This window comes from Miscanthus floridulus, chromosome 4 (genome assembly GCF_019320115.1).
Source record: "Miscanthus floridulus cultivar M001 chromosome 4, ASM1932011v1, whole genome shotgun sequence".
NCBI lineage: Eukaryota > Viridiplantae > Streptophyta > Magnoliopsida > Poales > Poaceae > Miscanthus > Miscanthus floridulus.
The window spans coordinates 25,090,497-25,107,335 of NC_089583.1; the positions used below are offsets into that span (position 1 = coordinate 25,090,497).

At 43.3% G+C, this 16,839-nt stretch overlaps 1 protein-coding gene across 4 annotated transcripts in view; it reads left to right on the forward strand.

Annotated features, from left to right (window-relative positions):
* Window positions 1-263: 263 nt before the first annotated feature.
* Window positions 264-16,839, forward strand: part of LOC136549549 (trans-resveratrol di-O-methyltransferase-like) — a 155,929-nt gene continuing 139,353 nt past the window's right edge. For all 4 annotated transcript variants that reach the window (XR_010781947.1, XR_010781948.1, XM_066540855.1 and 1 more), the window contains exon 1: window positions 264-859. Coding sequence is in view for 2 of the 4 variants with exons in the window: in XM_066540855.1 (XP_066396952.1) it covers window positions 410-859 (450 nt within the window). In the remaining 2 variants the exon portion in view is untranslated. The remainder of the gene's footprint in view (window positions 860-16,839) is intronic.

Consider the following 16,839-nt stretch of genomic DNA (forward strand, 5'->3'; position numbering starts at 1 on the left):
TCACTTTTCTTTTCGTCGTGCGTCCCTTTTTCCAACAATTTCTGCAAGACGAGCATGGCTGAGCTCTTGCAGGCCGAGGCAGAGCTTTGGTGCCACGCCTTCGGCTACCTCAAATCCATGGCGCTGCAGTGCGCGATCAAGCTAGGGATCCCCAACGCCATCCACCACTGCGGTGGCACTGCGTCTCTGCCCGAGCTGCACGCTGCTCTCCCCGTCGCCGCGAGCAAACGGCCATGCGTGTCCCGCATCATGGCGTTCTTGGCCGTGTCCGGGATATTCCGACAGGAGAACCCGGTAGACGGAGAGGCCGTCGTAAGCGTGCGCTACAGCCTCACACCGGCATCTCGCCTCCTCGTCGACGACGACAATAGCGTCATGCAGCAGTCAACATACATGTCTTTCACAGTTCATGCTCCTGTGCTGCTCGCCGCTCCACTTCAGGGCGTCTCAGAGCCTGGCTGACTGGCTCAGGGACGACGAGGGAGACGCCGCAGCAGCAGAGACACCGTTCATGATGGCGAACGGAGCGAGCCTCTACGGTCTGGCCTGCCGCGACACGGAGTTCGGCGCGCGTTTCAGCGAAGGGATGAGCTCCGACAGCCGCTTCGTGGCGGAGATCCTCGCCCGCAGCAGCTGCGCCCCGGTGTTCGCGGGACTGACGTCCCTGGTGGACGTCGGAGGAGGTGACGGGACGACGGCGAGGGCCATCGCCAGGGCCTACCCGCACATGAGGTGCTCCGTGCTGGAGTTGCCCCAGCCCCAGGTGGTGGACGCCGTGCCGGCTGATGTTGGTGCTGTTGAGTTCATCGCCGGCGACATGATGGAGTACATCCCTCCAGCTGATGCTGTGTTACTCAAGGTATGAGTACTAGGTCATCACTAGTGATGCAGGTGTATTTTCGTAGGTTTACAGTAGTAGCTAATGACACACAATGCTTTAACGTCTTATAATTTGGAATGGATGGAGTATATAAGTAACTCAAATATCTTATGACAGTTTGTTCTACATAACTGGAGTGATGAGGAATGTGTTCAAATCTTGAAGCTATCCAAAGAAGCTATTTCTACAAGAGAACCAAAGGGGAAGGTGATAATAATAGATGTTGTTTTAGGATCATCTCCGTCTAAACAGACACTGGAAGCTCAACTTTTGTTGGATCTATGTATGATGGTTATATTACCAGGAAAACAAAGAGACGAGGAGAAATGGCATAAGATTTTCTTGGATGCAGGATTTACCCAATACAAGATTAGTCCTGTGTTAGGATCTCGATCACTTATCGAGGTCTATCCATAGCTGGACCCTGCAGATGACCATGTCATATGACCTATCAAGGTTTATGGCCCTAGCTTACACATTGCATTTTATATAAACCTTGTTTTTTATATATACATCAACTTTTGGCATTGTAAAAGATACGTATGCAAGTATATTAGTGTTTTATTAGAGGACATGTCATATAATGTAATTTAGTTTGGTCACTAACCTAAGAGCAAGTAGTTTTGCCATATATGTTGTGTTACACACCTACTTTGTTACATGAACTGTTTGTTCAAGGCAGACAAATGGTGCCCAAAGAGGGAAGAAGAGAGCTAAATGCATTTGGACTGAGATATCACGTGGCTAGTCATGCGATGTGTGACTGTGCAACCCCCTTTCTTCCTGTTTTTGTCGTGTGATTTTCCTTTTGGTGGTGAATGGCAAACTATGCAGTGTAAGCCACAATGCGTGTGGTGGGGTTGACACGGGCCTCAAGCTTGGGTTATAATCAGAAAACACAACAATATATTAATCATGTGTCATAAAGAAAATCAAATAGAAGCCAGGGAATGTCACTTTCATGATGATGTAAGCACATTTATTTGGACCTTGACAATTGCTTCCTTGTTTGACATTCATTTTCAAATCCTTTTTGCAATGTTCTGTTACCCTACGATGAGATCTAGAAATAAAACCAATACTGGATGTGTTTTGAAGCTCTTTTATACAATTAACAACTTATATTTAACTTATGCATCAAGCTTGTAGCAACTTATTTTGTATTTTTTGAGATATAAACTTGTCTTGTATATCTAGTAGAATTATGTAAAGACACTTAGCATGTAAATTTGATGTCTTGGTTGAGAATATGAAAGCATATTATGGCAGCTAAACCTGAAAACAAACCTTTTGGTAACATCTCCGATGCCGAAAAGAGCAATTTTACATCTACTTCATATGGGCCTCAACCACAAATTGCATCTTCTAGTCCATCAGCGACACCCCCAGAGCAATATGGGACATATGGTTTTATCTCCTTCTTCTCCTATAATCAGCATACCTCCTCTCCTTTGGCTTCTTCTGGCCGAAATAATGAGATTTATAGTTTTGTGCCACCACAAAGTATGGCTTTGCCACACAGTCCATTGTCCAATTTTGGTGGTTTGTAGCAACATGCTCCATATACATTTTGAAACTAAACCTATAACACACCGCAATCTAAAAAAACATATAGGCACGTACCATGGATCATCTCCCAAATTGCCTAGCTTAAGAGATGAATGACGGAAATATCTAGGAAAACTTATGGTGTAGAACCTAAAGTCAAGAATCGGTCATCTCTGAGACCGTATTCTGATAGATATGAGCACATTGCATATCCACAAGGGGCCAAAATACCTGAGTTTGTCAAATTCAGTGGTGATGATAGTAGGAGCACATTAGAGCACATAGGCCAATTTATTGTACAGTACCGTGGTGAGGTTAGCTCTAGTGATATCAATAAGTTGAGATTATTTCCTTTATCTCTACTCAGTGCTGCACTTACTTGATTTTCATTTCCTACCCCTTTTTTAGAATCTTTTTCAAAAAATTGATTTCTGCTTTTTTGGATCTAGTTCCGCTTATTCTCCCCCAAACTCAGTTCGCCCTTGGTCTAATATAGAGCAGACATTTCCATGATTATTTCTTTAGTGGTCAAAATGAGTTAAAACTGTCACAGCTTACATCAGATAAACAGAAACTACATGAAACTATCTCCGAATATACTAGAAGATTTAGAGATACTAGAAACTGATGCTCTAGTTTCACAGTTACTGATATAGATTTAGCTAATCTAGCGTATTCCGGTTAACTTGATTTTCATAAAGAGAAGCAAGATGGACAAGAATTTCTCAATGTTAGACAAGTGCTACCGAAAGCCTAGAATTGTAGTTGTCAATCAGTAACTGTTAAACATAAAAATTCCTCAAAATAAACAGCGACCCAACATATCTCATGCAGAGGAATAATTGTAATGGTATTGTCATGAATTATAGTTGCAGATCTCCAAAACGTGATAATTATAATGGCATATAGAAACTTCCCATACTTGTACTGTTATACATAAGTATATTTGGCAAAGTATGATTATTGACCAGATTGTTTTGCTTGAAGCCAAAGGATGATTGCTTCCGACATTCCAAGTCTATAAATACCAAGCCTGGGTTTTGATAATAATGGCTTCGTGCCATGTACCACTCAAACTTGTAGGAGCAAATTAGAGCATGACTCAAAACCAGTTTACGCCACCCATGACGAGTATCGACAACAACATGCTCTTACAAGCCTAGGCAAATTAATATAAGACCCTATTTCGATCCATTAGGAGCTAATAGCCACTTGGTTAATAGTTTACAACTAATATTAGCTAACCAATCATTAATTGGCAACATATTAGTTAGTTTGGTTTTGTTTGGATCCACTAGCAAAAAGGTTGGATGCATTGGTGGCTTGTTTATAATGTCCTTTCTTTTCTATTTGCTATTAGTAGAGCAGATCAATTTGTATAGGTGGGAGGACAAAAGTTTTCTTTTTTTTTGTAGCCTATTAGGTGCTATTAGGTGGGTTGGGACATCTAGTTGAGATACTCCCTCTGTCCCTAAAAGAATGAATTCCTAGTAACTTTAGGACAGATTAGCAAAGAAGATAAAAGACCATGTTGCCCCTCATTAAACTACTGAACCTTAATATAGCTCTCTGGTTACTGAGAAGCCTAATTAAGTAGTGTCGTTTGGAGTATCCAACAGCAGTGCATGATAGGGAGGTTGTGTTAAATGCAACCCAGACTACGAGAGAGATTAATGTGGATTGGTGGACCGTTCACCTCTAGAAATCGATTCTTTTGGAGATTCTTTTGGTGACAAACTTTTGGTCTGCAAATTGATTCTTTCAGGGACAGAGGGAGTAGTTGTTACTTGAATGCTCAGCTAATAATGGTTGATATCCCTTTAGCTACCAAATAATTAATGGCCCTACAGTATGCTATCATCAAGCTTTAGGTCCCCAACGCCATCGATGTTCATGTTGCCTCCTGAAGTTCTTGGCCATGTACGTCGGGTATCTTAATGTTATCATATAGAGGTATCAGCAAGCAGCCATCTTAGAAATGAAACATCACCCTCCGAAAATAACTAGTTCCCAATGGACTAGTCATTGAGAGTAACCCCGGCGATGTGTTCGATTGGATGCTTATACACCACTGGATGCAGCGGTACCGGTAAGGTAGTACTCATGTGAGACTTGACTCGACTGCCTACTTTACCAGCTGTCATCAAGCTTTAGGTCCCCAACGCCATCGATGTTCATGTTGCCTCCTGAAGTTCTTGGCCATGTACGTCGGGTATCTTAATGTTATCATATAGAGGTATCAGCAAGCAGCCATCTTAGAAATGAAACATCACCCTCCGAAAATAACTAGTTCCCAATGGACTAGTCATTGAGAGTAACCCCGGCGATGTGTTCGATTGGATGCTTATACACCACTGGATGCAGCGGTACCGGTAAGGTAGTACTCATGTGAGACTTGACTCGACTGCCTACTTTACCAGCTGCCTGTCTCCTTTCTTTCTCTCCGCAAAAGGAGAACTCTTTTGCGATCATCTTATTGGCCTGCTGACGTGTCCGCATTCATGTCAGCCAATGCTTTCACCAATCACTATATTTCATATTACACTCAGGGTAGCTACAAGGATGTGACCCTGTTCGTATACATATGAGATGCTTCAGGGGCGGAAGACGGATTCCATCAGACATTTTTTTAAAATAAAATATTATTTAAGTAATTAATTACAGAATGGTACTTTTGAAAGACAAATATGGCACTACTCCAGAAAAGGGAAACAGTACCGGTTCTAAAAGGCCTGTCACTGCCGGACTTTACCACCAGCAGTAGGTAACCCTCAATGATGCCGCTGGCTACCACAGGCGGTATTTCACCCGGCGGTGATAGGCTTTAAAAAGAAGAAAAAAAAGAATACAGCCACCATGCTCACTGGAGCATGCTCGTTACCCCCGCCACCGCCATGCTCGCTGGCCGCCACCGCCGCTCAATCAAGCAGTTCATCCAAGAAACAATACATATATCACAAATCAACTCATCCATAAATCACAAATCAACTCATCCATAAATCGATTCGTACAACACAAAGGAGAAGGGTTCAACACATCACATATCAACTCATCCACAAATTGATTCATACAACATATATAGAGGGATGGGAGGGGAGGCCACACTAGTAGAGAACAGACCTTTGATCCAAGGGCTAAACCAGGCTCTAGTCCCAGGAAATATTGCACCCGGGACTAGAGAGACCTTTAGTTCCCGGTTGGTGGCTCCAACCGGGACTAAAGGTCCCTGCCTAACGGCTCCTGCACCAGGCTGTTGTGGCAAGGGACCGTTAGTCCCGGTTAGAGCTACTAACCGGGACTAAAGGTCGACCTTTACTCCCGGTTGGTGGCTCCAACCGGGAGTAAAGCTCTTGTCCCAGCTAGTGGCGTGGCCCGGGACTGGAAAGTGACCTTTAGTCCTGGTTGGATCCACCAACCGGGACTAAAGGTCCCCCCTATAAATTCTGCTGGCCGTCTTCTTCCTCCCCGAGCCTGCCCGAGAGCTTCAGTTCAAATTTAAGCAGTGTTCTTGTTCTTTCTTCATCCATTCTTCGATTCCTCCATCGATTTCTTCGATTCCTCCGTCAATTCTTCGGTTCTAAAGGTTACCAACTTCATACTCTCATGTTCTTATCTCATTTTGTTCACTATATATATATGGTTCTTTATTGTGGTTTTTTTCATTTGTAAGCAATTTGAGCTCAAAATCACTTCAAGCTTGCATATTTACATGAAGGAAGGTTAAAGTAGCTATTAAAAACTAGTATTCACCGTTCATTTGTAGCATGCATAGCACACTTCATTGTTTAGAGATATAGAGAATTTTAGAGTTTTTTTAATTTTATTTGTTTATAAAATGAGAAATTTATAGTGTATTAAAAATGAGTATAGAGAGTAGATGGCAACTGCTTCCGGGTCCTCGGCCTCTCATGGGTTTCCAAAGCGACTTAGGCCGGGCCTCCCACTCATTGCATGCGGCAAGTGTTGTGATGAGACGAAGATTGTGATCGAGTACCGAGTGAAGAAGGAGGGTCCCAACAAAGGTCGTATTTTCTACAAGTGTCCGGATCGCAATGTGAGTTATTTTATCGTATTTAATGACTATGGTTAGTTTATACCTATTTTCATGATGGTTGTGATTAAAGTTCTAATTTTCTGTTTTAATTTCAGTGGGATGGCACTGGATATTCATGCTTCTATTGGGAGGAAGAGTATGTTGAACTCGTGCAAAAATATCTTGCACAACAGGCAGATATGGCGGCTAATGAGGCAGTGATCCAGCCGAAGAAGCCCAAAGATGTTGAACAAACGGAGGATCTGTCTATTTTAGTTGGGATTGGTCGCGAAATCCTTGTGCTGCTGAAGTGCATTTTAGCTTTAGTGTTTTTAGTAGTAGTTGGGATTGTCTACATTGTAGCGAGGCTTTCTTAAATTTATAGCTTCTATGGTGGTATGCATGTTGTATAATTAACTAATTATGTTCTAGGTTTTAATACGGTATTTATGTCATGTAATGCAGATGAGTCGGCATTGGATGTACAATGATGATTGTCGCTCCCAAGAGTTCATGGACGGCGTGCATTCTTTGTTACGTGCGGCCGAGGCAAACAAACGCGATGGTTTCATGTGCTGCCCATGTGCCGTATGTAAGAATACGATGGAATATGCTAACTCAAAGACTCTTCATTTACACTTGTTCAAGTCGGGTTTCATGCCAAACTATATTTGTTGGACGAAGCACGGAGAAACTGGAGTTGTAATGGAAGAAGGTGAAGAAGAACAATGGGGCGATGATGACATTTTTGCTGAATATGGTGCCTTCAATGATACTGCAATGGGGGAAGCTGAAGAAGAGGTGGGGGCAAAGGAGAAGCCCACTGAAGAAGAGGTGGGGGCAGAGGAGAAGCCCACTGAAGAAGAGGTAGGGGCAGAGGAGGAGCCCGCTGACGATCTTGGTCAGGCCATTCGTGACGCACAAAGAGAATGCGAAAGTGAAAAGGAGAAGATCAAGTTCGACCGCATGCTAGAGGATCACAAGAAATTGCTATACCCAACTTGTGATGCGGGGCAGAAAAAGTTAGGTACCACATTGGAATTCCTGCAATGGAAGGCAAAGAATGGTGTATCTGACAAGGAATTCGCGAAGTTACAAAAAATCCAAAAGAAGATGCTTCTGAAGGATAACAAATTGCCCAGCACTACGTACGAAGCAAAATAGATAGTCTGCCCTTTAGGATTAGAAATCCAGAAGATACATGCATGTCCTACTGACTGCATCCTCTACCGTGGCATGGAGTACGAGAAGTTGGATGCATGCCCTGTATGTCACGCGTCGTGGTATAAGATCAGGTGAGATGACCCTGGTGATGTTGAGAGCGAACGTCCCAAGAAGAAAATCCCTGCCAAGGTTATGTGGTATGCTCCTATAATACCACGCTTGAAACGTCTTTTTAGAAACAGAGACCATGCAAAGTTGTTGCGATGGCACAAAGAAGACCGTAAGGTAGACAATATGTTGAGACACCCTGCTGATGGGTCCCAGTGGAGAGCAATCAATAGAGAATTCCCCGAGTTTGCAAGTGATGCAAGAAACTTAAGGTTTGCTTTAAATATAGATGGTATGAATCCTTTCGGGGAGTAGAGCAGTAGTCACAGCACTTGGCCTGTTACTCTATGTATCTACAACCTTCCTCCCTGGTTATGCATGAAGCGTAAGTTTATTATGATGCCGGTGCTCATCCAAGGCCCAAAGCAACCTGGCAATGACATCGATGTGTACCTGAGGCCATTAGTTGAAGAACTTCTACTTTTGTGGAACAAGCCAGGTGTACACGTGTGGGATGAGCACAAGCAGGAGCACTTTGACCTCCGAGCATTGTTGTTCGTAACAATCAATGATTGGCCAGCTCTAAGTAATCTTTCGGGACAATCAAACAAGGGATATAATGCATGCACGCACTGTTTCGGTGACATGAAAGGTATATTCTTGAAAAAGTGTCACAAGCTCGTGTACCTTGGGCATCGATGATTTCTTCCTGCAAATCACCCCGTAAGAAAGAAAGGCAAGCATTTTAAAGGTAAGGCAGACCACCAGACCAAGCCTCGCAACCGAACTGGTGAGGACGTCCTCGATATGGTCAATGATGTGAAAGTAATATTTGGAAAGGGACCTGGTAGCCAACCTGTTTCGAAGGACGCCAACAGTCACGCACCCATGTGGAAGAAGAAGTCCATATTTTGGGAGCTACCCTATTGGCAAGTCCTAGAGGTCTGCAGCACGATCGACGTGATGCACCTGACGAAGAATCTTTGTGTGAACCTACTAGGCTTCATGGGCGTGTATGGGAAGCCCAAGGACACAATTGAAGCACGACAGGACCTGTGGTGTTTGAAAGAATGAGACAACCTACATCTAGAGAAGACAGATGATGGACGCCAGTACTTAAGTCCTACCAGCTACACTCTTAGCAAAGAAGAGAAGGACAACTTGTTTGAATGCCTAGATAGCATTAAGGTACTATCTAGATTCTCCTCGAATATAAAGGGTATAATAAATATGCTAGAGAAGAAATTTGGACACTTAAAGTCCCATGACTGCCACGTGCTCATGACTCAATTGCTTCCAGTTGCATTAAGAGGAATTCTACTGCCAAATGTACGTCTAGCCACTATGAAGCTATGTGCATTTCTCAATGCAATTTCTCAGAAGGCAATCGATCCAACGGATCTAGCGAAACTACAGAATGATGTGGTTCAATGTCTTGTTAGCTTTGAGTTGGTGTTCCCTCCTTCCTTCTTTGATATCATGACACACCTAGTTCATCTAGTCAAGGAGATTACTATTCTCGGTCCTGTGTTCCTACACAACATGTTTCCCTTGAGAGGTTTATGGGAATCCTGAAGAAATATGTTCACAACCATGCTCGGCCAGAAGGAAGCATCACCAGCGGCTATGGAACAGAGGAGGTCATTGAGTTCTATATTGACTTCATTCCCGATATTAACCCGATTGGTGTTCCTGAATCGCGACACGAGGGGAGACTAAGGAGAAAGGGGACACTAGAGAAGAAAACATATATTGGTAAGGGTGATGATTATTTCAATAAAGCACACTACATAGTTCTACAGAACTCCTCCTTGGTAGATCCGTATATCGAGACACACAAGAACCTCCTCCGATCTGAGTTCTCAGGGAAGTCTAAAGCATGGATTACGCGTCAGCACATGGAAACTTTCAGCGACTGGTTGCGAAAAGAATGTCAGGGTGATGAGAGTATTAATGAGGAGCTGTATTTGTTGGCTAGGCAGCCATCGTGGCATATCCTCACATACAAAGGGTACGAGATAAATGGGAATACATTTTACACAGTAGCACAAGATAAAAGGAGCACCAACTAGAACAGTGGTATCCGCATAGATGCCACCGACCCTAGTGGGAACAAGCAAACATACTATGGCCGCATAGAGGAGATATGGGAACTAGACTATGCATCTCATTTTAAGGTACCTTTATTCAAGTGACAGTGGGTAAGGACGACTGGAGGCGGCATAGCAGTCGACAACCAGTATGGAATGACAATAGTGGACCTCAACAATATTGGGTACAAAGGCGAACCGTTTGTCTTTGCAAAGGATGTGACTCAGGTGTTCTAGGTCAAGGACATGTCTACAAAACCGAAGAGAGGGAAAAATGACAACCACCCAATCAATGATGAGCCAAAGCGCCACATAGTTCTTTCAGGAAAAAGAAACATCATCGTAATCGAAGACAAGGCAGACATGTCAGAAGATTATGAAAAGGATGACCGAATTTCACCCTTCATAGTGAACAAAGACCCTAGCATCTAGCTAAACGATGAGGACACTCCATGGTTATGGCGCGATCATAACCAAGGGACATACGTCAAGAAGAAGTTCATTAATGTGCCCGCTTGATATATATATTGATATTCAATAGTGTGTATTAGAGATATTATGTAATAATTGTGAATTTATGTTTGATGTTGAATTATGTCACATTAAAATGATGTGAAAACAAATTTATGTTTGATGTTGGGATTATGTCACGTTGAAATGATGTGAAAACAAATTTATGTTTGATGGTGGGATTATGTCACGTTCAAATGATGTGAAAACAAATTTCCAGTCGAAACACAAAAGTTTTTCTAAATTTAATTAAACACTATATTTTTTATCAAAATAGTTATTTAAACACTATATTGTGTTTTAAAACTTGTTAAAAAATTAAAACTTTAGGTCACATAATTTTCCTGTGTGCAATAAAGCAAAATAGAATCTATATTTTGTTTAAATATTTTTATGTCTTTTATTTAATTTTCTGTGCAATTAACTATCCTTTTATCATTTGTGTAAAAAGAAATATATTAAAATCCTAATGAATTGACGGGCAGCGAAACTGCAGTTTGGCTGCCCGCCAAAAACCTTTAGTCCCGGGTGCCACCACCAGCCGGGACTAAAGGTGTGACCTTTAGTCCCGGGCATTAACAGGGCCCGGGACTAAAGGGCCTTTAGTCCCGGCTGGTGGTGGCGCCCGGGACTAAAGGTCCTCTCCCTTATATAGCCTCTGCGCCCACCCCGGCCCCTCTTCTTCCTCCTACCCACTGCCGAGCCAAGCCCTAACAGACCCGCCGCCGCTCGTCCGATCCACCACCGACGCCGCACCTCGCGAGCGCCTGCACATGCACCGACGCCCCACCGCCCCAACGTCGCACGCCCCGACTAAGCGCGCTCGCCGACGCCCCCCCCCGACCACCCGGCCCGTTGCCGCTCCGCCGCAGCCGTCCCCGCCCGGCCCTGCTCCGCCGCGGCGCCCGCTCTCGCGGCCGTCTCGCCCCGCCGCCGCGGCCACGTCGGACTGGTGCCCTGCCCCTGAACCGCAGGATTGGAGGAGAGGAGGAGCAGGGCAGTAGAGGAGAGAAGGGAGGTGGAGGAGAGAAGGGAGAAGGAAGAAGGAGAAGGGAGGAGGAAGGAGAAGGGAGGAGGAGGAGCCTCAGCCGTTGGCCACGCCCCTCACCGCCTCGTCATCACCGCCTCCGGACGTCCATCACCGCCGACCCCTACGTACGTCGATCGTCACCGCCGACCCCTACGTACGTCGATATGTGTTTGTATGTGATATATGCAGAGGAACGCCTCATTGTGTTGTATGCGGAGCAACGCCGTCGTTGTGTTGTATGCGGAGCAACGCCGCTTCGTTGTGTTGTATGCAGAGCAACGCCGCCTCGTTGTGTTGTATGCGGAGCAACGCTGCCTCGTTGTGTTGTATGCGGAGCAACGCTGCCTCGTTGTGTTGTATGCGGAGCAACGTCGCCCCGTTGTTGTATATGCGGAGCAACGCCGCCCCGTTGTTGTATACCCTAGCGAGAACGACGATTCGCCCTAGCGAGAACGACGATTCGCCCTAGCGAGAACGACGAATTCGCCCTAGCGAGAATGACGAATTCGCCCTAGCGAGAACAACGAATTCGCCCTGTCGTTCTTGCTAGAGCGAATTGCCGTTCTCGCTAGGGCGAATTCGTCGTTCTCTCTAGGGCGAATTCATCGTTTATATGACCTGTTTACATATATGACTTGTTTATATATATGACTTGTTTATATGACTTGTTTACATATATGACTTGTTTACATATATGACTTGTTGACATATATGATTGTTTACATATATGAATTGTTTATATATATGACTTGTTTATATATGTGACTTAGATTTATTTTGTTTATGACTTATTGTACATATATGAGTTGTTTACATATATGACTTGTTTATATATATGTGACTTAGATAAATTTGTATATGACTTATTGTATATATGTGACTTGTTTATATATGTGACTTAAATTTTGTTAAATTTGTTAGATATGGCTGCCCCGGGAGACAACATGGAGGAAGAAATGATGAATATTATTGCCAATGCTGGTGAGCAGGATGTTGTTGACAGAAGTCAATACCTAGCTCTTGAAAATGAGCAAGAAAATGTTTTGCAAGAAAATACAGGCGAGGTATATAACTAAATATATATTATATGTGAATATTGTATATATTTCTGTGTACAAAAGATATTTATTTATTATTTTTTTATGTGTAGCCCTCTGGATCGGCGACCACAACGGCGAAGAGCAAAAATGTTCGAGGACCGAAGAAACCACTAGAGGGCCGGTACATAATATCGGAATTCAACATCGAGACAGGCGAACCACTTGGTCCACATAAAAGGAAATTCGTGGAACACTGTGGGTACCTTGTAAGGGATAGAGTTTCGATCAGTATCCATGAATGAAAGAAAAAGATCAGCGAGCCTGATGTTAGTTTTGTCTCTGATGTTAACAAGAATTTGCTCTGGAATGATATCCTTGCCCATTTCACGTTGCAAGCAAATGATTATGATGATATCAACGATGATGAATTGAAGGAGCTAGTTCGATCGTGGGCTATGAAGAAGATGGCCACACAATTCCAGACTTGTAAGAAACACCTATACAACACATACATCAAGAAGAATGAAACGCCGAATTTCAATACTGCTACGGGCCTGATCTCGAAACAGAGGCCCTATTGGAATGATTTCGTAGAGTACAAGACATCAGCAGAGGGTGAGCCACAGGTGAGAAGGAACCAAGAGAATGCCCAAAAAAAGGTATACCACCATGACATGGGATCAGGTGGCTACGATACTGCCATTCCGAAGTGGCAAAAAATGGAAGCGAACATTATTACCAAGGGGATCGAACCAGAATCAGCCAAGTGGCCCCCATGCTCAAAGAATTAGTTTTTTGGTCATTAGGGAAGACTCGACCCACAGACCGATCTGGCAGTGTATGGGCAAAAACTCGAAATAGCAGCACGCCGATTGGCTTTTACTATAGAAGCTAAAGAGATTGGTGTGTTCAAGTCCAATAGAGAGAAGGATGAGCTGACGTATGCCATCGGGACTGCTGAACACACTAACCGAACCAGAGGCTTAGGACGCAACACTCCATGGGTTCATGGTTTCCCTAATGACAGGGAAACCTACCGAAGCCGCCAGAGAAGCAAGGAGGAGCAAGCAGCGCGGGTGACAATGTTGGAGGAAATGGTGCTTGAAGCAAAGGAGCGAGAAAAAGCAATGGAAGCAAGAATGCAGGAAGAAATCAGAAAGCAAGTGCAGATAGCAATGAGTGCCCAAAGGCAGGCATCAGAGCCAGGAATGAATGTTAATATTAGCCCCCCTGGTCAGTTGAAAAGCAGCTGCGCTTCCACTGAGTTGCCAAAGCAAGATGACGCAGCGCTGCACTTCCCTGTGGATGATGTCACTACTCCAATGACATCAATTGAGCTACATGTTCCAAGGGGGAATGACACAATCAATGTCGTTGTCAGTGTTTTTACTCCTCCAGACCCTACCAAGACACTAAGAATCCATGGGGCACCAATACAACCTGGATATGCTAGGGTCGCAGTGGATAAAGTGAGCAAAGGTTATGAGGATCTAGCTCTTGACATTCCTGGAGGTGATGGAGAGAAGACTCTAGGAGAAGCAGAGAAGGCATATATACTATGGCGCAAGCGCTACATCATTATCCCTAGGGCGTCTGCTCCACCGCCAGCAGACATTAGGTGCGGACAAAAGTTAACAAAACATTTTTTGATAATTTTATGGGCATGACTAATAATAAGCATTTACTTATATCTCATTATTTTTTGTACTCACAAAGCAGGGCCTCCGCCAACCAAAGTCCAGTTGTTGCTTCTCCCGACCATCATAGTGCTCAGGGCAATGATGATGCCTTCGAAGGCACTGCTGCATCCCCACCATCTCCAACTCCTCCGCCGCCTCCAAGGAAGTCCACAACTCCTCCGCCGAGGTCTCCAACGCCTCCGCCGCCTCCAAAGTCTACACTGCCTCCAAGGCGGTCTCCAACACCTCCCCCGCCTCCAAGAAAGCCAGCCCCTAAGAGGTTTGCCCGCAAACAAAGCCATTGCCTTGCCCGCCGGCAAAGAAGCAGAAAGCAAATACTCATCCAGTTATTCCCCAAAAACTATCTTATGAGAAAAGTGAACAGGAATTAAAGGATGCAGTACAAAAAGAAGTGACAGATTTCTTTGAAGGTGCAAAACAGGCACGACGAGCGAGGGAGAACCTGGAGCCATCATACTTCTTCCTACCTCCAGATCAGCTAAGAAAGAAGTTGGAATAAAAAAACGGGATTCCCTTAAGAGCGCCGCGAAACAACCGATATCGGACTATGACCGCTCTCTCACCAAGTCATATGAGGCGGCGCAGAAAAAAAAGAGAGTAGGGAAAGGTGTTGCACAACTCGGACAACAATCGCAACAATCAATCCCCCCCTTGTCGTTCCTAACGAATATGGTTCAAACTTAAACTTAGTGGAGGAGGTAGGCGGCTATGAGTCGTTTCTTCGGTTTTATGAGGACACTGGTTTGAACCTTGCTGAAGTGCTCGCTGAAGGACCATTTGCTCCAGAAGTGGATCCTTACAAGAAATTTGTACCAGGCCAGAGTCTATACAACCCAGAGAAATTAGGTGAACTGGGTACGCAAATGTACCTACTAAACGGGTGGTACATGTCGGCGTCTAATGCGGGACAAATCTATCTTTCTGTTAGAATTAGAAACCACCATTACTTCCGTGGCAATGACATTATCTATGTCGAGCTTCCAGAATTACACCAACTATGCCACCTGGACTCTCTCGACAAAAGTCTCATTAGCTGCTATTGTCTGTAAGTGTGATTATTTTCTACTATATTCACAATTTCTTTATTATATATTCACAATATATATATTCACAATTTTCATGTATGCAGATATGAGATGACAGAACTTAGAAAGAGAAAGGGTAATGATGTTGGGTCGTTGATCCATATGTCGTATACAAACACCCTAACCCCCGAAGGATTATAAGCCTCAACCTGAGAGAAATCTCATGAATTTCTTGGTGAACCAATGCGACAAGAAGGAGATACTCTTCCCCTACAACTTCAAGTGAGTGTTATTATAAGTAATTAATGTCGATCATATATATGGGACATCAATATTTCCTTACTAGCTAGTTACCTCTCTCTCTCTCTCTCACACACACACATACACACACATATATATATATATGTTTATGCAGCAATCAATGGATATTGATGGTCATCGATATGGCCAATAGTAGATTGAAAATCTTAGACTCGTTGAGAAAACCGCAAACGGAGTATCAAGACATGATAGATATTATACAAGGGTAATTAATTTAGTTTCTCTATAACAACATATATATATAATGGCGCCGATCTCTCAACAATTATTAAAGGTTAAATTATTTTTTTATTTTATTGGGAGCAGGGTTTGGAAAAGGTTCATTGAGGAACAAAAAATAAAACATTGCAAAGCACCACTAGGTGTAATCGCACACAAAGTAAGTACTATAACTACACATTTATATTCAATTAACACCATATGATGATTTCAATTCACCCTAATTGATTTTTTTGTCGTAAAAGTGGGTTCTAAGGCAGGAGCAGGGTACCAACTACTGCGGATACTATATTTGCGAGTTCATCAAGGCGTACTCAAAGAGAACTCCTGAAGAGCAACTTAAAGTACATATATAAATACTTTTTTCTTTATATTATTTCGATCGTATATTTATAATTTCTTTATTGCTCTCATTTGTATAAGTAATTACATGAGCAATACACATACATATATATATATATATATATTAATACTTTTTCCTTTAAACTTTTATTGAAGACTGAATGGTTGAGGAAAAGAGTCATACGACTTGACCAACTTAAAGCAATTCGAGAGACTATAGCAGGATTTCTAAATGACCAGGTCATCAACCCCAACGGCGAGTTCTACAATGACCCGAACGAAACGTGGATGCCAAATCTAGAGGAGTGAATTGCTAAGGACATAAACAATTTATATATCAAACCTTTGTAATATATATATATATATGTATGCACATATTATATGTACATAAAATAACATGTGTATATATATGATCATCATATATATATGCATGTACGCGTATATTCGTTTGTTATTTATGTACAAAGTTCAAACGAAAACTTACGCGTGCGAAGTACACATATATATTACTATTAGCAGCATATTCGAAAATGTATTTTAATATCAAAACTAATAATTAAATGAAAAAAGAAACCAAAAATAAAAACTAGAAAAAGGAAAAAAAAAGAGAGACATTTAGTCCCAGTTGGTGTTTCCAACCGGGACTAAAGGTCCTGCCCCGTGGCGGTTCCTGGCCGGTTGGTGTTTCCAACCGGGACTAAAGGTCCCCCTTTAGTCCCGGGCGTCAAGCCGGGACTAAAGGAGGGTACCTTTAGTCCCGGATTGGTGCTCCCGGTTGGGAAACCAGGACTAAAGGGGTTTCCCAACCGGGAGCAAAAAGCCTTGCTGC